At 40.7% G+C, this 20,232-nt stretch overlaps 1 protein-coding gene, 1 long non-coding RNA gene and 1 other non-coding gene across 3 annotated transcripts; 2 read left to right on the top strand and 1 right to left on the bottom strand.

Annotated features, from left to right (window-relative positions):
- Positions 1–10,885: 10,885 nt before the first annotated feature.
- Positions 10,886–11,793, bottom strand: LOC141539908 (histone H4). Its single transcript, XM_074263317.1, has one exon. The coding sequence runs from the start codon at positions 11,687–11,689 to the stop codon at positions 11,378–11,380; it is 312 nt and encodes a 103-aa protein (XP_074119418.1). The 5' UTR covers positions 11,690–11,793; the 3' UTR covers positions 10,886–11,377.
- A 147-nt stretch (positions 11,794–11,940) lies between these two features.
- On the top strand, positions 11,941–18,893 carry LOC141539909 (uncharacterized). The gene is made up of 3 exons (XR_012481410.1): positions 11,941–12,175; positions 12,359–13,243; positions 17,844–18,893. It is a non-coding gene; the product is annotated as an uncharacterized LOC141539909 (long non-coding RNA).
- TRNAM-CAU (transfer RNA methionine (anticodon CAU)) lies at positions 12,565–12,636 on the top strand. Its single transcript has one exon. It is a non-coding gene; the product is annotated as a tRNA-Met (tRNA).
- Positions 18,894–20,232: the final 1,339 nt, after the last annotated feature.

The raw sequence follows: 20,232 nt of genomic DNA, 5'->3' as shown, positions 1-20,232 counted from the left end.
GTCCTGGGAAAAGCCCCTAGTCTTGTTTTGCTGATTTAAAAGCTTTGTTAAGTTGTAAGAACAATGATTAAGAAATTTGGGAATTTTTAATCTGATGTACTAATTTGTAAATTAGGAAAAAACTGGGCTGAAGAGTTTTCAGACCCTGCTAGAGTAAAGGGCAATAAAAAGCTCTGGAGGTAAGATGCTAATTGCTGTGAGAAGACATATGGCAGAAAAGAAAAAAAGACAGAAAACTTTAAAAAACAGCTGTATTAGTTTGATTCAGTATGTTACCTTCTGAAACATATTGGGTAATTTGTTAACATTGCAAGTTATACTTTATGGGGTCATCTAGCTATTCACTGTGTTGTGAATCTTAAAAGTTCTGAAGGGAACTGAAGGGAATCCTTTATGAAGGATTGATTTGGAGGAGCAAATTGGAAGCTTGAATGATATGAAGAAGGAATCAGTTGGAGAAAGAAAAGAAAAAAACTGATTGCCTAAATCTTGAGAATTCCTGTGTAGGAAATTGAGTTGGGGGAAGGGCAGCAGTGGAAAGGGGCCTTTGTTCCTGCTGCAGCCGAACTTCTGAAGAGAAGCAGGCTAATCATTTAAAGGGATAGGCTGCTTCTTACAAGGTGTTAATTGGCTGAATATTTGTTTCTTTGAAACATGATGGTTTTCTTGTTAAAAGAATATGATCTGGCAGCTAGGTGGTACAGTGGATAGGGCACCAGCCCTGAATTCAGGAGGACCCCAGTTCAAATTTGGTCTCAGTCACTTAGCACTTCCTAGCTGTGTGACCCTGGGGGCAAGCCTCAGGGGGGGGGGAAATATCTATCTATCTATCTATCTATCTATCTATCTATCTATCTATATATATATATATGATCAGAAATGTGATCTGTAGTTTGAAAGGGTTATTTCAAAAAGTTTAAATTATGTTTTTAAGAACTTTTCAGGTTCCTTTATGTGAAAATAGGAAGTTTTAATTAACTGTATTGATGCCAATTATTTAAGAAGACTCCAAGGATAATAGTTTTTGCCTTCGTCCTTTTGAAAATGTTTTTGTTATGACAATATGTAGTTTGGAATTTTTCTGTGTATTGGGTATTTTAAAAGCAAAATAATTGGTATAATATTCAATTTATGGAACATCTACTTGAGTATGTAAAAATTGTGTGAACATTCTGGGATAAATTTCTTATTGTTAAAAGTCTTACAATATGTAGATGATCCTCTTGTGGCAAGGAGGAAAAAGAGTGACCTTGTCCAAGTCACTATCAGTTTGTTAAAATTATTTAGGAGCACGGGACTGAGAATTTCTTAAGACAAATTGCAATTTGTGAAATGTGAAGTAAAATACTTAGGTCATTGTATAAGTAAAGGGGAAAAGAAATTAGAAATTGTAAATTACTTGAGGGAAAGAAAGTAAACAGTGAAGGTAAGGGATTGGCACACAGGGCATTGGTCACTGAAATTTTGACTAACCTTATGTTACCTAAGAATATTGAAGTGATTCATATGCAGGGGCACCAAAGAGGAGATTCATTTGAGATAAGGGGAAATTGCTTTGCAGATGAGGAGGTGAAATGGGCTGGAGAGGAGGAATCTGTAAGTACAGAGGAAATGATGGTGCTAATTCTAGCATTTCCTCCTCCAATGCCTCCCCCTTCCCTTACCCCAGAAGAGAAGCAGGAAATCCAAAGCCTTGGCTCTCAGGAGGACAAAGAGGGGCCCTGATTCATCCCTGATGGCAGAGAGGTACTGACCACAGCAGGTATGAGACATGAACTCCAACATTTACATCAGGGCAGTCATTGAGGTGTCCAAGACCTGTGTGATGCAGTGCTGACTAAGTTTGTGGCACTGGCTTATACACAATAGCAGGCAACTTGTCAGTAGGTGTCCTATTTGTCAGAGGATGAATAGGGCAGCCCAATGGCAAGTCTAAAAAGGAGGAAGGTCCCCTGGTATCAGGCCTTTCCAAAGCATACAGATGGACATTACCAAGGTGCCATCAGTGGGGTGTCTCAAATATCTGCTAGTTGTAGTGGACCATCTGACCTTATGGGTGGAGGCCTTTCCCCTTGCCTGGGCAACTGCCTCAGCAGTCTTAAAAGTACTCCTTGAGTGTAACATTCCGGGGTATGGAATGGTGGAGCAGATAGATTCAGATCAAGGCACTCATTTCACAGCTAAGATCTTCCTACTTATGGCCCAAGCTTTAGAAATGTCATGAGATTTATATACCCCATGGCATCTGCCCTCAGGTAAAGTGGAAAGGATGGATAAGGAAATTAAACAGCAACTGACTAAATTGGAGTTAGAGACACAATTGCCCTGGACCAAGTGCCTTCCCCTTGCCTTATTAAGAATTAGAACAAAACCCAAAAAGATGTGGGATTATCACCTTATGAATTATTGTATGGTCACCCTTATCTAAAAGGGATTCAAAATTTGTCCTGTCCAGTGGGGCAAAAACATAGACCCTAGAAGAGAAAAAGAGGGAACCGGGGACAGAAGACTCAAAGAATGGAGACAAGACAAGGTTTCCTCATCAAATCTCATTTATTGTAGGGATAAGCATAACTATATATAGTGGGTTAGGAGGAAGTAGGAGATTTCCACAGGTCCAATAGGGGAGGAGTTAGAACAGTCAGTAGTTAAAACAAGGGTATGGTTAGAACAGGGAGCAGAGCGTTGTTACTTTGGGTGGGCACTTTCTGAGAATTTGACCTTTACTAGCTTCTTATAGATCAGTAATGGCTCCCCACAGGTCCCCCTTTTTTCTCCTTTAATTGTGGAGTTGGATGGTGAATTTTATGGCCCCATGGCCTGTGCCTGGCTTAGGTTGTTCCCATAGGGAAAGGTCTTACCCATCATGGGAAGGGTGTGGCATATCATGCACTTCCTGGCTTAGGTTGACCAGTCCTTGGGGAATCTTACCCGTCATTGGCTAACCAGGCCTTGTTATTTGGGGGCATCTCTCCATCTCCACATAAGAATCAGGGAGATCGCCTGTTTCGAGGCGATGGTAATGGACCTGAATGGGTTTTGCCAAAATACTGTATTTGAGTTTTAACAAAGGCCATTAGTTTCTGAAAAGCCCAGGGCCCAAAGGACAAAAGTAACAGGAAGCCAAGGAAGGGTCCCAGTAGGGGAAGGAGATAGGGAAGGACTCCGTGCAACCCACTCCAAAAGGGGTTTTCAGATAGTTCTTTGTGCCTCCTCACTAGGTCTTCTTGGAGCTTCTTTATCTTGTCTCGCACAATTCCAGATTTATTGGCATAAAAACAGCATCGTTCCTATAGGGCTAAACAAATCCCACTTTGTTCTGCAGTGAGAAGATCTAAACCTCTTCTATTTTGTAATACTACTTCAGCCAAGCTATCAATATGATCTTGAAGGTCATTTCTAGTACCTGAAGGGGCCTGGACATCATCAATCAACTGGTTGGAAAATTTAGCGTAGGAATTAGCTACTCCTAGTCTTGCGGAACCTACAGCCCCAGTAATTCCTAGACCTACAAGCAGTGGTACCAGGAGGACTGCCCTTTTTTTTTTTTACAGCCTCCTATGTAATCAAGGCTAGGGAGGGGGACTGGTTCGTCTCCTGGAATGATATCAATGTCTGAAAGGATGGTAGCTTGGACGCACTGTCCTGACCAGTTTGTGGGGAGAGCTGTGAAAGTCATGTTTCCTCCACATATGAACACCTGTCTGGGGGTGGGGCAGAGGTATAGGTAGAAATTGAGGGCAATCAGCAAAGGTCATAAATCCCACATCAATATTCTAAGTATTATTCTGTGGGGATCATTGAATGCACAAGGTTCGACTAAATCCTACAGGCTGAACACGGAAAGGGAGGGCAATGGTACAATTACCTTCTGGTAGAGGAGTATTTGTGTTATTTGTGGGAATAGCAAGGGGCATGGGTGTGCCAAGGGTCACACACAGCCAGCAGTTGCTTGCAAGGGTGGGATTGGTGGAGTTCAAAGCTCTAAGCGTGGCTTCTAGAATAGTAGAAGTCTGGGTGTCAAGGTCTATACCTCAGGATTTTGGTAGTGCTAGGGGGTGGTAGTCTAGGGGAGGGTACATTTCTCTGATGAATACGTCAATTTGTTGTTGTACTTCTGTGCCATGGTACTGTCTGTACCATGTCTGTTGGTACACCCCCATCTGATACAGGAGCATGTAAAGGCCAGCAAACATCTTTTCCAACAGTGCCCAGGCAGGAGGCTTGTGCATATTTTTGTGAGTGGCCTTGGGGATCTTTGCTTACAATTTCTCCTCCAACGGAGCTACTGTAGGTTCTTTGTAGTATGGCTGTCAGGTATATTTTACATCGGTATGGGTACACTGTTGGACATGGTTGTAACAGGAGGAGTGCATTGCTACAACTGTGTAGCAGTTACGAGGGCAGGGCCCCCACTGACCATGAGTTGGGGGGATTATGTTAGGTTTTTTCACACATTGGTAACTAGTATATGAGCTACTCCCCCGATAAAGTTTGCTTAACTAAATAAGCTGTGGCTGAGCCACAGTCAGTGACATGGTAAGATGAAGGGGTCACTGTGGTGTACACCCCTCTACACTCACAGGGGCCTCCATATAGTTGTTGGAATAACTTGTCCCTATCTGCCAGTGGCCCAAATCCTCCTCCTGTCAGGGGGTCGAGGATTAACAATGTCCGGAGCAGGATCATGCAGCTGGTTGTTTCCATGACCTGTAAAGAGAGGAGAACTTGTCTCAGGGAGAGTCATCTTCCCTGGAAAATGTTTTATTGTTATTTTCTGAGTGATTATCTATTTGTTTTACCTAGGCACTCTGGCAACCACCTGGCAGAATTGGAGTGCCAGAGGTGATCAGCTGCAGTTTTACCTTTGATGTCAAGATGTAGAATATTCAAAATGAATAAGGCACGGTTGAGGAGGTTCTGAGGGGATTCTTTAATAGGGTACTGTACGGAGTACCCCTTTTTAGTTTAAGAATGGTGTTTTTAAGGGTTTGATGAGCCCTTTCCTCTATGCCTTGGCCTTGGGGGTTATAGGGAATGCCAGTGACATGTTGAATGGAAAGAGTGGCACAAAAAGCTTTGAAAGCTTGACCGGTGTATCCAGAGCCATTGTCAGTTTTAATGGAAGTAGGCATTCCCATGACTGAGAGGCAGGCTAGTATGTGAGTGATAACATGCTTGCAGGCTTCTCCAGTTGGAAGTGTAGCAAAAAGGAATCCACCATGAGTATCTATGGTCATGTGGAGGCATTTAAGATTCCCGAAGTCGGGGAGATGAGTGACATCCATCTGCCCCACTTCATTTGGGAGTAGTCCACGTGGATTGACCCTGAGATGGGGTGTAGGTAAGAAGGTGACACATGCAGGGCATTGTTTAACTATCTGGCGAGCTTGTTCATGGGTGATTTTGTATAGAAGCCTTAAAGTATGAGCATTAAGGTGATGTAGAGAGTGAGCTTGCTGAGCCTCATGTATAGCAGAAGAAAGATGGGTATAGCATGAGGGAGTACCAAGGTCAGCAAGGGCATTCCCTTCAGACAAGGGCCCAGGGAGGCCGGTGTGGGCACGAAGGTGACATAGATAAAAGGGTGCAGGACGGGAATGAATGGTGGTCTGAATTTGAAGGAATAGGTTGATGGCAGCAGAGGCAGTCTTGATATACGCCACAGTTTCAAGAAGGGGACAGACTGGGCGATGTACGTGCTGTGTAAATGTTGAGGGGAGTGTGAGGGTATGTGTGGAGGACAGTAAATACTGCCGAGAGTTCAACAAGCTGGGCAGAAGTGTAAGGTGTAGAGAGAGGTAGTGCGATCGGGATGACAAGCGGCAGTGCCTGTGGGGTTTCAGGTCTCCCGTGGTAAGTTTGAGATAGGGGCGGATCCAATTAATATCTCCCAGGAGTTTCTGAAAATCATTTAAAGAAACCAGATGGTCAGTCCTGAGCTTAAGGTTGGGAGGTTTAATAACTGTCCCATGGAGATCAAAACCTAGATAAGTGTCAGGATCCTTGGGCTGGACCTTATCGGGTGCCACCTGGAGGCCTTTTGAACGGAGATTTGCATTAAGGCATCACAGCAAGCTAGAAGAGCAGAGCCACCCCTTCCGTCTAGGAGAATGTCATCCTTGTAGTGAAGGATGTATAGGGAAGGCCAGCGATCCCTTATGGGATTGACAGTGAGAGCCACAAATTTCTGGCACAGAGTCGGACTATTCGCCATTCCCCCAGGGAGGACCTTCCATTGGAAGCGGGACATGGGTTTTTGGAAGTTAATGGTGGGAAGGCTGAAAGCAAAGCGCTGGCGATGGGCGGGGTGAAGGGGGATAGTAAAGAAGCAAAAGACGGGAATGGGAAGACGTAGGCGCAGGGCGGGCGGGGAGAGCGGGGGCGGCGGGGGCGGCGGGGGCAGGCTGTTGGGAGAGTTCTGAGTCTAAAAAGCCTGAGTTCCTTTAAAAGGTCATTGCGCTCTTTTGTGAGTTGTAAAGTTTCTCGGAGGGATCGGACCTGCGTTTTCGGGTCGCGGGGAGAGGGAGCGGGGGCGGCGGAGGGGGCAGGAGCGGTGTTAGAGGAGGAGGGGAAAGCGGGCATAATGCAATAGGGTGGCGGGCGCAGAGGGGCAGTAATGTTAGCCTTAGGAAGAACAGGAAAAGCACAATCAGGGTCCTTGTATCGGGCGGCTTCTCCTCCTAGTTCGGCTGAGCTGGCAGGGTCCAGCGGCTCGTCCCTCAAAGCTACCAAGGGATTCTCCCCGAGAGAGGGGTAGATTTTTTTTGTCCGTAGTCTTAGCGGGGAATTGTTTGAGGTCTTGTCTAAAGGCGCGGTAATGGACACAGAGTCCTCCTCCTTTTGTTCTTTTTCATTGTTAGCTGGGCCTAACTCAAGGCTAGAATAGGTGCGCCTGAGAGCACCTTCCAAAAAGGAGGCGCTGTCCTGGATGACTTTATTTACATCGTCATCGTGGCGATGGACGGCAGTGAGATCATTGATGCACTCCCAGTAGTTAAAGGCTGTGAGGGGGACCTTTTCAGGCCCAAAAGTTCTGTAATGTCTTTCAGCCATCCACTCTCTTCCACCTTTTTTCATCTATAGTGCCCTCTTGTGGGAACCACGGGCAAACGACCTCCAGAAATTGAAACAATTTTACCAAGTCCTTTTTCTTAACCTTTACGGGCCCTTAAAGAGTCTTTGAGACCCTCAATAAATGGATCGTGAACACTAATGTCCTGTCCCATTATGCAGACGCCTCACTTACCTCGGGTCTCTGTGCCTCGGGTCAGGCGGGCCCGCGGCGACCTTTCTTTCTATTTCTCAGACTGCAGTCTTCCTTTCTCCAAGAGTTCGATCCGACAGAAACCGTTGCCTGTTCCATGATTCTTCGAGCCCCACGTAGGGCACCAATTGTCCGGTCCAGCGAGGCAAGAACGTGGACCCTAGAAGAGAAGAAGAGGGAACCGGGGACAGGAGGCGCGAAGAATGGAGACAAGACAGGCTTTCTGATGAAGTCTCGTTTATTGTAGGGATAAGCACAACAGTACACAAAGGGTTAGGAGGAAGTGGGGGATTTCCATAGGTCTAATGGGGGAGGAGTTAGAACAGTCAGTTTAACCATAGATGGCGATAGTTAAAGCAAGGGCATGGTTAGAACAGGGAGCAGAGCGTTGTTACTTTGGGTGGGCACTTTCTGAAAATTTGACCTTTACTGGCTTCTTATAGATCAGCAATGGCTTCCCACAACAATTCCTCCTTGGATCCAATATTTGAGACCAATGATTTGTTTTTAAGGAAATATGTCATGTTTTTACTGTTACATCTGAAAACTTTACAACTAAAAGGGCTTATTACTCAGACTCCTTAGGATTCACAGTGCATAAGTTCTACCTTGGAGATGGGGTCCTGGTTTGGACATGGAAGGAGGACAAGCTGACCCTGAGCTGGAAAGGACCATTCCAGATCCTGCTGACTTCAGATACAGCAATACGCACCAAAAAGAAAGGTTGGACACATCACACTCGAGTCAAAGGTCCCATGGATGCACCAAAGAAGTGAGCAGTAGAGACTGATCCAGGAACATTGGAAGTGCGGCTGAAACTACAGGAAACTTAGCAAAGACTGATGAATTGTGCATGTAAAATCTTTTTGACTTGTCTCATATGGGGAATTCTCTTGGGACTTTTCTTGTTTGTACTAGGTATTACATTTTGTCGAACTGTTTTGTTAGGAATTAGGGACATATACTAGTAGGGAGAATGGGAGGTGAACCAAACCCAAAAGGTTGGAGACTGTGACTTTTATATACATGTATGATTTTATGTGAGTACATCCTTTGTACTGGTACCTCCAGAACAGTGGAGTATGAAAATGCCTTTCAAACCCAGATCCAAACAATAGCCACTAGCTTTAAATTGACTGACCTTTTGGATATGTGGGGCACTTGATCAATTTACATAGTGGCCCTAGGTTCCTGTTTCCCTGTCTCTGGCCTGGATCTTGAGCAACAAGTCAGTAATACACAACGGAATAGGTTTCTAGTCAGCAGAAGAAAAGCATCACTAGACCCTGAGCAGTACAGTTTTAGGGAGATATTGCCTACATCAGACTGGTACAGGACCATGGATGGAAGAAAGTTAATGTACATGAACATTTACTTGCAGGTCAGAGAAGGGAGCTATCAGACTGCAGTAGGTATGTGAATAGAAGGAATCAAACCAGTATAATTTGTTATGGATGAGTAATTGACTGTATCCAACATTCTAATAGTAGTGAGGGGTGTGTGAGGAAAATGACACCTGCCTGTTTAATTCCTGATCTAGAGGAACCCCAGATATGGACATGTATAACCTTGAATAGCATAGCACCAGGTTCAACTTAATACTTCAATGGAATGAAGTGGGAGAATAGAGAAGGCACTGTTAGGAGCCATCAGGATCTAAGGAGAAAATGGTTGCATCTGCCAATGGGTAGTTGAAAGTCATCTTTGGAGATGTAATTCTAATACGGGGAATAGGACCCTTAGGTCCCTGGGATGTCAGGTATTTTCCACCTTCAAGTGGACCCTTCTTATTTTACTTTGAAGATAATCCTGCCCTGAAGGGGCATTACTGGATCTGTGGTCAGATGACTCCTGCCCATTTACCCAAAAATTGGACTGGATTTTGTTATATAGGTATAATTAGACCTAAATTTTTCTCTCTCATCAAGCGTTGGCAGGCAATTGGGGATATGGATATGGAAAGGGAAACAGGAAGGATGAACCGCTCCCTAGCCCATATTGATACTTCTTTGACCCAGACAAATGCCAGTGGGTGGGGAGATGCCTGGCCCTTTGGAGAGAATTATAAAAGAATACAGACCGGCAACATGGGCCCAAGATGATAGTAGGGAATATCAGACACCAATATATATCTTAAACAGATTATTTTGACTTCAAACAATCTTAGAGGTAACAACTAACCAAACTGCTAAGGCCCTTGATCTATATTAGTCGACAAGGGAAGCTGTTTTATAACATAGATTAGTATTAGATTATCTGTGAGCAGAGGAAGGAGGGGTCTGTGAGAAACAAAACTTGTCCACCTGTTGTATGCAAATTGATGACAAGGGACAAGCAGTAAAAGAAATTACTAAGGGCATTCGCAGGATAGTTCATGGGCCTGTACAAGTCTGGAAATCTCCCTTCACAAATAGCTGATAGTCTTGGTTTGATGGTAGCTGGTGGAAGCAGCTCTTATGTACAGACATTGCAATCAGGGGTATTATTCTGTTGCCACTATGTTACCCAGAGTCACACACTCTAGGTAAATATTTGAGCCCAATTTTGAGCTCAGGAAGATCAATCTTCCTGACTCCAGAGCTAACACTGACCTTTATTGCCTCTCCTATCAAAATAAAAGTAGAGTGGGATACCTGTAAGGATTCCCATCTCCTTAGAGATCTGAATTCGAGCAAAGGCATATGTTTTAAAGAAATTCTTTTTCTTGAATTGTGAAAGAGAAGGATGAGAGGGCAAGTTTGAGTTTTGACCAAAATGCCTTTTCAGGTCTTGGCTCTGAAATGCCATGACCTTCAATATTTTTATTTCCATCAACTTAATACAGATCCTCTTTACTAATTTCCATTACATGTCATTAATTTTCAAACAGATATTTACATTTTTTACTCCTGACCTTCTTTCATACCTTTTATCAGAATGTTTCTTAACTAGATATATGGTTATATTACTAATCACTCAAAACTATTGCTATTGGTGCTAATTTTACTCTTGACTTTCTTCAGAATTTGGCGATACACTGCCTTTTCCAGTCACATCTCAAAAACTTCCAAGAAGTCCTTATGTAGATGTCCCCAAGGTGCTCAGATTTTTGAACGCCTTGTATACAATTGAATGCTATTGACCTTTTGATTTGCACCCCAAAGACAGCTATACTTTTTCATTTATACCCCTGGCTATGCTGTTTCCTATTATTTGGAATAAGTGAAGAGGCTTCTAACTAAATTCAGAGAATCTAGATTCAAATTCTGTAACCCTGTGTAAGTTATCTTATTATCACTATGCCTTAAAGAGTTCCCCATCCACACAGAAGGGACTGATCTTAAGATATATTCATAAGATGCCTTTAAATTTTAAAATTATAAGGAATAGATTCAGGGAATCTGCCAATATATTAATACTGTAATCTTACTCCCATAATTCCTCAATCTTTTTCTCCAAGCTAAATATGTCAAATAGAACTGTGACAGAAGTATTAGTGTTCTTTTAACCAGCACTTCTTCTTAAACCTGTGTCCACAACAGCGATAGGTTAACGTGGGCAGTCCCAGAACACAGAATCTAAATTACTTCCAATATATTAAAATCTAGTTCGGATTAATAAGAAATCCAAGACCTAATCTTTCAAGAAAAAGCTTTTTCGACGTTGTTTTGGGGGAATATAGGTAGGCACAGTTGTTGACATCGAAGTACTCCTGATGGCTTAATTCTCAGCACCAAGAAACTGGAGTAAATTACAAATAGGCTAGCACGCGCATTTTCTTCCAAGCGTTCTTGAGACATTTCCGTGAGACTATCGTCTGCTGTCAAATGTTAACAACCCTCTCCTGGTTAAAGTAACAGAACGGATCTTTTGGGATACAAAGTTGTAAGTGTGGAGTCTTAGACCACTGTTCCTGTGTCTTTGTATCTCTCTTATGTCTCGACAGCAGATAAGCTCACTATCCCCTTTGTTCTCTTCACAATTTGCCACTCCTAGGAATTACGAACGCTACAGCTAAACTAAGCCCAAAAAACTTTTAATTCCGCAGTTCGATGTCAGCTCTTTAGATGAAAAAATGGGGGGCCCTGAAAAGGGCCTTTGAAGTTTGTTTTTTGAGTGTAGTAAGCAAGTTTAGCCGCCGAAGCCGTAGAGGGTCCGTCCCTGGCGCTTGAGAGCGTAGACCACGTCCATGGCAGTGACTGTCTTCCTCTTGGCGTGCTCGGTGTAGGTGACGGCGTCCCGGATCACGTTCTCCAGGAACACCTTCAACACGCCGCGGGTCTCCTCGTAGATGAGCCCCGAGATTCGCTTGACGCCCCCGCGCCGAGCCAGACGACGGATAGCCGGCTTAGTGATGCCCTGGATGTTATCGCGGAGCACTTTCCTGTGCCGTTTGGCACCCCCTTTGCCCAAACCTTTGCCGCCTTTGCCGCGACCGGACATGATGACAAAACAACGTTACAGAGGACTAAAGCATCTGAGTTTTCCGTTGGCGAGGGGGACTTTATATAGCCGAGCGTCCGACCTGTTTGAAAACTGAAAGCGCGCGGGCGGGAAACTTGATTATTGCGTCATCTCGCTTCCTCTCCCCTACCTTCCCCGCCCCTCTGCGCTTCCCTTAGTCCTAACAGCTTACTGGACAGATAATTCAAAACCTTAAGCTCCGCCCTTTCTCTTACAATGCATCCCCTTCTTATTGGAAGAAATCTTCTGATTTCTTTGTCCTTTATGTGTTTTTGAAATTTGGTTTCTCGTAAAATTTTGCAAGAAAATTCTGTAAATAAAGCTCATAGAGGTGCAATGATCTGCTCGTGGTTATAGAGCTAGTTAACGGCATAATAGCGTTGGATTAGGAATTTCCTCTTTCTCCTATATGCAGAGAGCTGGGGCTGGCGGAGGAATTCAGTTCTCAAAGAAAGCTGGGAGAGGGTAGGTTCTAATATGGCTCCTTTGGGGGATTGATGAGCTTGTCTGCTTAAGAAAGAGCTTGGACTCACTGCCGAGCTAATAGTATATTGCTTTCATTTCCCCGGTTCTGAATACAAAAATCATTTTGCGAATCTATATGGAAATGAGACAGCTTTGTTCCTTCTGCTTTAATTTCTCCTTTAGGAAAACTATCACCTTATAACATCAAAGAACATTTCGTCTCACTCATTTTCCGCATAAGGTATTTTTGCTGCGCCTGAGACATTGTTTCAGACTGCCAAGACATTGGAAGGAGGATCGATTGTTTGACGCAGGAGAACAAAAGAGGGAGGGTCTACGGAAAAAGTAAATGTCATCCTAGAGAGCAGTCAAGGTCTGTAGTCGCTCGGAGCAGAGTGGCGCAGCGGAAGCGTGCTGGGCCCATAACCCAGAGGTCGATGGATCGAAACCATCCTCTGCTACAGAGAATTTTTTAAAAATCTGAAATCAGTTACACATTTCATTACATTTTAAAGGTTTCTTGATAGGGGATTTTTTTTTTTTTAATTTTAAATATATAAAAAGAACGAGGGCCTAGTGAATAGAGTGCGGGGCTTGGCGTCAGGAGATTTATCTTATTGAGTTCGAATCTATATTCAAAAGCTGTGTGTCCCTGAGCAAGTCACTGCCCCCCATTTGCCTCAGTTTCCTCATCTATAAAATGATCTGAAGGACATGGCCAACCACTCCGGAGTCTCTTCCAAGAAAACTCCAAATGGGATCACAAAAAGACTGATACAACTGAACAAAAAACACCAATCTAAATGCGCTTCTCTTTTCACTGAACCAAGATGCTTTATGCAAGTGTATTCCTGAAACATTGTATATTCGGTTGTAACTTAAAATATTACCTTTTGAAATTTAAATTTTTGTGCTCATCTTCATTAGCTGATATATTCTCTCTTGTCTATGGTAACTTTTTTTCATCAGAGTTTTGGTCAGCCTGTGATTGAAGCAAGGCAGAAACAAGAGGTGGAGTCTGTGGATGTAATAAACCGAAAAGAAGAGATTACTGAGTGATAATTATAGGTGAGTATAGAAATAGAAGTATTCCAACTTCCTTAAAATGATTAATGAATAGGGGAGTATAAGTGAAAGTACAAGCATTTAAAAGAGTGGCCAGATTAGCTATGTCATCAGGAGCAAGCCAAGTCTCAGTGACAGAAGAAAATAGAAAACAAGAAAAAAAAGAAGCTTAAGATGAAAGTTTATTACTTGAGAAGCATGCATTCCAGAGGTGACTGTGGGAAATCTAGGTAGCTTTAGAGAAGGATGTTGAGAAGAAGAGACTGAGTTGAGAGAGATGGGAATAAGGGACTGGTCAGTCAGAGACAAAAAAAAAATAAAAAATAAAAATAAAAATAAACCGGTTTAAACAAAAGCAGCTGAAGTCTCAGGATCACTGGGAAGGAGAGTCATGATAGGTGGAAGTATGTTAATCATTGAGAAATGAGTTCCGATTGTTTATTACTGTCTAAAAACATTTGTCTAGGGATAAATTGACCCAGGGATCTAGGAAACTGTGTGCAGGGAGGTTGGAGGGAAAGGAGTGAAAGAAAGTGAAAGGAACATTATGGAATCAATCCTTAGTGTCTAGAGAGGCTTTCTAAAATGTGATAAAATTCTTACTTGAGAAAGGTGAGGCAACTCCTGTTGCATATGATCTTTCTTAGATTAAATTTCCTACTGTTTGGGACTGGGGAACACTGACTAGCTAAAGCTCCAGCTCTTCTTCACTAGGCAGTAGACTTCTCTCTGTAGCATGATAAGAAAGATAGACAGACAGACAGACAGACAGACAGACGGACGGACGGACGGACGGACAGACAGACAGACAGACAGACAGACAGACAGACAGACAGACAGATAGATAGATAGATAGATAGATAGATAGATAGATAGATAGATAGATAGATATCTACCACAAACAGGCATACCATCATCAGATAGTAAAAGCCTTGGAACCAAATTGGAGATAATAGGTACAAAGGAGATCTTGCATTGGAAAATTATTTCTAATTTTCCCTCAGCTGACTAAAAGGCTCCTGAACTAAGATCATTACAAAACTGAGAAATAGAGTAGAGAACTGGCATGTCAGCACCTATTCCATAGCCACTTATACAAGAGAGATAACCAAGAGAAAATCTGTGCTTAAGGCACAAAACATTTTTTTTCTTCACTGTCTTTTTCAAAATGTTCTTTATTAAGACAGAGACTTTAATTCCACAATGAAATCAATGCCATGTAATATAATTGAAGTCACCACTAGTGACTCCTAGTGTCCTCCTAAGACACATAATATTGTTAATTCAGTCACATTAAAATGGTTGCTAGATCCTTTGAGCACACACACAGTCACACATACTTTTCTTTTAGCAGATTTGTAATGATATGACATGGCATGACAAATAGAATGGACAACTTTAGGATATTGAAGCAAATGTTACTTGTGTTTAGCAGTCAGATCTATTAGAAACAAAATTTTATGGAAAATAGTTAGAAAATAAGTCTGACAGAGACCCTTCTCTCTCAGAGAGTGTCCCAGTTTGACACAAGGAGTCTGTATCTCATATTTTTGCAGAGATTTTTACAAGAAGGCTTGGAAATTATCTTGTATTCTAAATTGTACACTAAGTTACAACTTAGGAACAGTGTTCATTAAAAAAAAAAAAAGAAAAAGAAAACAGATCAAAGTTATATTTGGTAATGCTAAATCACAACAGTCAGAATCAAATAGGGTTCAAGGACTTCCAGAACAACAAAATTCCGTCATAAGTATATAAAAGAGTAATGGCAACTGCTATCTTGTAGTGTATTTTAGTACATGCACAGTCTGTTTTGTTTTGATACCAACTAGTTTATAAATACAGAGGACTACTAGTAAAATTTATCTGAATTTTATATATTAAGATATTTAAAATTAAGTTATTTTCCTTTTCATAAAAGTTTATTTTTTGTTTATTAATTATTAAATAAATTTCTTTCAAAATTTCAAACTCTAATATTTTGTTCTATCAGGGAAAAGATAAAACTGAAGGGACCATCTAAGAGAGGTTGCCATACTTTATAATTACATCTATAACTAATTTCATTTAGTGAGAATTTGTTAATTGAGTGGTATTCTCATTACTACTGCATATCCGTGGCAAGATATGCAGAAAAGAAAAGCATGTTTTGGAAATCAACTAGTAAGCCAAGGCTGAAATTTAAATTCAGGTACTCCCAATTCTAGATAACTAGTTGTCTAATTATGACAATCTAACATTAGTTCCCTTTTTGACAAGATTACTAAAATGGTAAAATCAGAGTGTAGATAAAGTTTAACTACATTTTCATAAAACATTTAATAAAGTTTCTTCTACTAATTTTGTGAAGCAGGTATAGAGAGGATTAGATGATAATACAACTACATTAGGGGTTCTTAACCTGTGTCTGTAGATAGATTTCAGGGAGTCTGTGAAATTGGATAGGAAGATTATTTTGAAAATTGTCTTTCAACATAATTAGTTTTCTTTGCAATCCTATGTATTTTATATCTTTAAAAACATTATTCCTAGAGGGATCCATAGACTACCAGATTGCCAAAGATATTCATAATATTTTTTTAAGTTAAGAACTCCCAAACTAGATGGATTTAAAATTGATTGAATTGACTCCAAAAAATAGTCATTAATGATTTGATTTGGAAGGTCTCCATTGAAGTTCCTCAAGTATATGAAATTGGCCCTGTGCTTGTTAAAATTTTGGTCAATGATTTGGATAAAAGAATATATGACATGCTTTTCAACTTTACACATAAACATATGCATATATATATACATGCAACAATATAGGCATATTTATAAATATAAATTTCCAGATTTTCCAGTCACAGTGAATTTTCATTGGTAAAAATTTTCTAATAGCAAAGATAGTATCATGTTGATTGTCATTCTAGAGCTGGTAAAGGAATAGGGGTAGAGAGGGAATAACTCATGTGTTGCAATAAGACAAATGGCAAGAAGATGACCACAATGGGACATAAAGCCTGGAGGGTGTCAATTAAAAATGTAGTGTGCCATATAAACATATCTATCAGGACAACAAGGGGACTAAAGTAAGAATTCTGGATCTGATAGAATGAAACTTCCCCTCAAGCATGGCTACTGAAGGTCCAGTGATATTAATGATATCTGTTTTGCAATTTATAATTTTAAAGAGTTGGCCGGAGGCATCGAGAGGTTGTCACTGGATCACTGGATCATGGGTTGCCCAGGGTCATGTATTCCACATGTCAAAGGCAGTATTTGAGTCCAGATTCTTATTTCAAGATCTCTTCTCTCCACAATACATTACATTGCCTCTTGATGACAATGACAGTGATGAGGCTGATTATAATGACAAATTCCTGCTCTAGCATAAAGATCTTAGGAATTCATAGATGAATCCCCATTTATCACACCAAATAGCTTCATTGACTTAATTGTCTTACAGTTTCTCCCTATTAATAACTTCTGTAGGAAATCTTGAGCTGGTTAAGGAATAACCTGATAGGCCTTTTCTTAATCCTCATCCTCCTTGACCTTTCTGTGGCTCCTAAATTATTCACCCTCTCTCCCTTGAAACTTGCTTTTCCCTAATTCTGCTTCCTCCTGGTTTTCTTCCTACTGGTCTATCTGCTTCTTCTCAATCTCTTTTCTAGATCTTTATTCAGATCACACCCTCTACTTGTGAGTGTTCTTTCAAGGTGGCCCTCTTCTTTTAAATACTTTGCTAAATATTTTTCTAAATCTCACTTTACAATTTCTACTAGCATCTCTATTCCAACAAGTCTCAGATCTATTTATCTAGCCCTCAGCTCTCTTCTTACCTCTTATCTGTTCAACTGCCTATTGGACATCTCAAATTGATCTTTCTAAGATTCAGGTCTGACCCTGTCACCTATCCATAGTCAATGAACATGAATGGCTTCCTGTTAGGAGATCTTGGGGATCAGATATAAAACTCTGTTTGTTTTTAAAGAAAATTCTTCAAAATTGATGGCCTTTATATTTTTTCAGCCTTTTTATACCTTTTTTCTTTCACATATTCATGATTCAATGACATTAGCCTCCTTGAGGTTTTCCACACATGTTCCATCCAGAATTTCATTGTCTCTTCCATTTTACTATTCTTTGAAATAAGACTTGTTTGTTGCTTTTTTACATATCCCTAGTGATCAACATGATACAGCAGGTAATTAATGTTTCTTGACTTGACTTGACTTGACTTTTGATAGTATAAATTTGTATACTAATCCATCCAAAGACAAGAAAAACTGAACTTCTTGATTTCCCCTCTGGTTGTGCCTACAGACATTTTTAGTTAATTGTCTGATATTCAACATCAGTGTGCTTTTCCTAATCTGATTTTCTAATTAAACTATAATATATTAAATGATTTATATATAGAATTATAAAATGAAAGCAGTATGAGAAACAATTCATTTGATTCCTTAATCTGTTCTAATTAGTATTAATCAATTTGATAGAATCATATCAAAGTTCTGTATATAAGGCCCCAGAGCTATGAGCTGCAAATTCTAAGTTCACTTGCTTAATTTATAGGAAGTTAGCTAAAAGTGTTTCACTCTTGTTTTTCCTTGTCAAGGTGACCAAGCCCAGCTTGACAAAGGCAACAACTATATGGAAAGTCTCCCAAAATATTTTTGTATCTCCAGACCAATCTCTTGTTCACTAGAAGAAGGTGACAATCTTGTCACCATTTAGGTCACTGACCAATAGCTTGTACCAATTCCTCCTGCTCGAGCTAATGAGAAGCCTGTCCATTTTGCATGGAGATATCCCTTGTTTCACTTAACTTATGACCCTGCTGACATATTATTTTGTTTATTTTGCTTATGCATATGTCATATAACATATGTCAATGTTCTATAAGAAATGATCAATCAATGGAATTATCTCTATTTGGTATAGCTGGTCTTGAATGTCTGTACATCTAGCCCTATAAAAATAGGGGCCTGGAAGAAGGCATCTCAGATTATGAAGAAGAGCTGAGGTGTAATGGGCCAAAACTCTTGTACTTAAAACAAGGATTCTTACAAGATATTAAGTCAGTAGACTTTATAAGACAATGCTTATCTAGTTTAGCATGGTGCTTAATAATTCTCTAGTTCAGTATATGTACTTAGTACTTAATATAGTTCCACAAGATTCACACCTATGATAATGTGATTATAAGAGAGCATGTAAGGTGGAACAAACTCAGCCAGAGTGAGAGCCAGAGAAGACAGAGGACTGGAGGTGGGAGCCACAGCTCTTGGAGACAAGGAGAAAGATTCATTCCATCTTCATCAACCTTGTGGTGGCTGGCCTGACCTCCTACACTTCCCCCACTGAGACCAAGGCTGGTCTGGAAGGCTTCTAAGAAAGCTAGTCAGGGCCCCAAGCAAGGAAACTAGATTGTGAAGGAGATAATAAAGGATTTGGATTTTAACACCTGGCTATTCTTGTGATGATTGCTCAACTGAATCAAAGGCTGCTCCAAGACCTCCAGAAAACTAACAAAGAAATTACACTGAGGTCCACTTCATTAGAGGGGACCTTGAACCCTTTAATAAAGTGCATTGACTCAAAACTCTGCCTCAGTCTCTTTTATTGTAGGTGGGATCATTTTAATCCCCACAGCAAGCATTCTTGGTTCTTTGGGTACTTGTTGGGAAAGATGATACAGGAAATGGGATAGCAATCATAATTTAATACCACAAAACCTGTGAGAGCAAACAGCACAAAGTAGAAAGTGGGGAAAAGTGGGGAGGGATGTAAAGTCAGAGGCATGGGGATGAGGAAGTGGAATAGTGAAAGGAAGTAGGTATTGGGGGATAAAAGAGAGGAGGGGGACAAACAGAGATTATCACTCACATAACCATGGATTAAAATTAGGAGCACTAGGCAACATGGATTTAACAGAAATGGGAGAGTTTCAGGGAAAAGGAGTTTGAAGTCTCATTTTTCCAGGGTTTTTGAGAAGAGCACACACACACACACTCACCTGTCTGGGGTGTTCATTAATATAGCCAATTCATCTCAAAGTTATCAGTAAAATTTTAAAGTTAATATCTCCATGGTCATCTCAAGGTTATCAACACCTTTTGATATTCTAGTGCTCTGGAATTATGGAGGTCTGGGATTTACATATTATAGGAGCAAAACCTGGAAGCAGCACCTAATGGCTGATACAGCATAAATTACTAAAATGTGAAGTTTCCTTATGATATCATACAGTTTATAAATTATGCTGTTCTGATGTTTAGAATGTTTTTTATGTGACTTCTAAATACCCATTTGCATCTTATTTCTGTATATATTCTCCCTTTTGTTGTTTAGTCAGTTAGTTCTGTCTGACTCTTCATGACCCCATTTGAGTTTTGGTTTTGGGGGGGTTTTGGGGGGGGTTTTGGGGGTTTTTTTTGGCAAAATTATTGGAATGGTTCACCATTTTTCTCCAGATCATTTTATAGATTACAAAACTGAGGTAAACAGCATTAAATGACTTTCCCAGATTCTCACAGCTTGTAAGTATCTGAGGCTGGATTTGAACAGAGGTTTTCCTGAATTTATTCACTGTACCATCTAGCTGTTCTCTCTTCTGGCTAATTATAAACTTATTATATACTGGGAGGGAGGGGAGAAGAGAGTAGAGGCAAGTAGAACTAATCAAGGGAATCAAAAGATATAATTTTAACATGCACATCTATTACAAATTATTTTAAAGAGAAGGTTGCCAAACAAGGATAAAAATGAGCCAATGAGAATATTTTGAATCTGGGTCTTGAATAGAGTTTTAGAAGAGTAAAATGGGAGTAGTAAATAGGTAGAGTTCAACATTCTGATTCTATCCACAACCTGTCAGAAGCAGTGTGAGGCAGTGAATTTCAATGGCACTTCTGACACTTGCTAGTTGTGTGACTTTAGGTGAATAACCTAATCTTTCTAAATATTAACTTTTTTATCACTACAAATGGGATTTAAAAAACCCT

The sequence above is a fragment of the Sminthopsis crassicaudata genome, chromosome 4 (assembly GCF_048593235.1).
Source record: "Sminthopsis crassicaudata isolate SCR6 chromosome 4, ASM4859323v1, whole genome shotgun sequence".
Taxonomy (NCBI): domain Eukaryota; kingdom Metazoa; phylum Chordata; class Mammalia; order Dasyuromorphia; family Dasyuridae; genus Sminthopsis; species Sminthopsis crassicaudata.
This window is presented reverse-complemented; position numbering and strand designations above follow the sequence as displayed.

Excerpts from the sequence above, each read along its gene's own strand:
- LOC141539908 (XM_074263317.1), bottom strand. The coding sequence starts at position 11,689 with ATGTCCGGTCGCGGCAAAGGCGGCAAAGGTTTGGGCAAAGGGGGTGCC.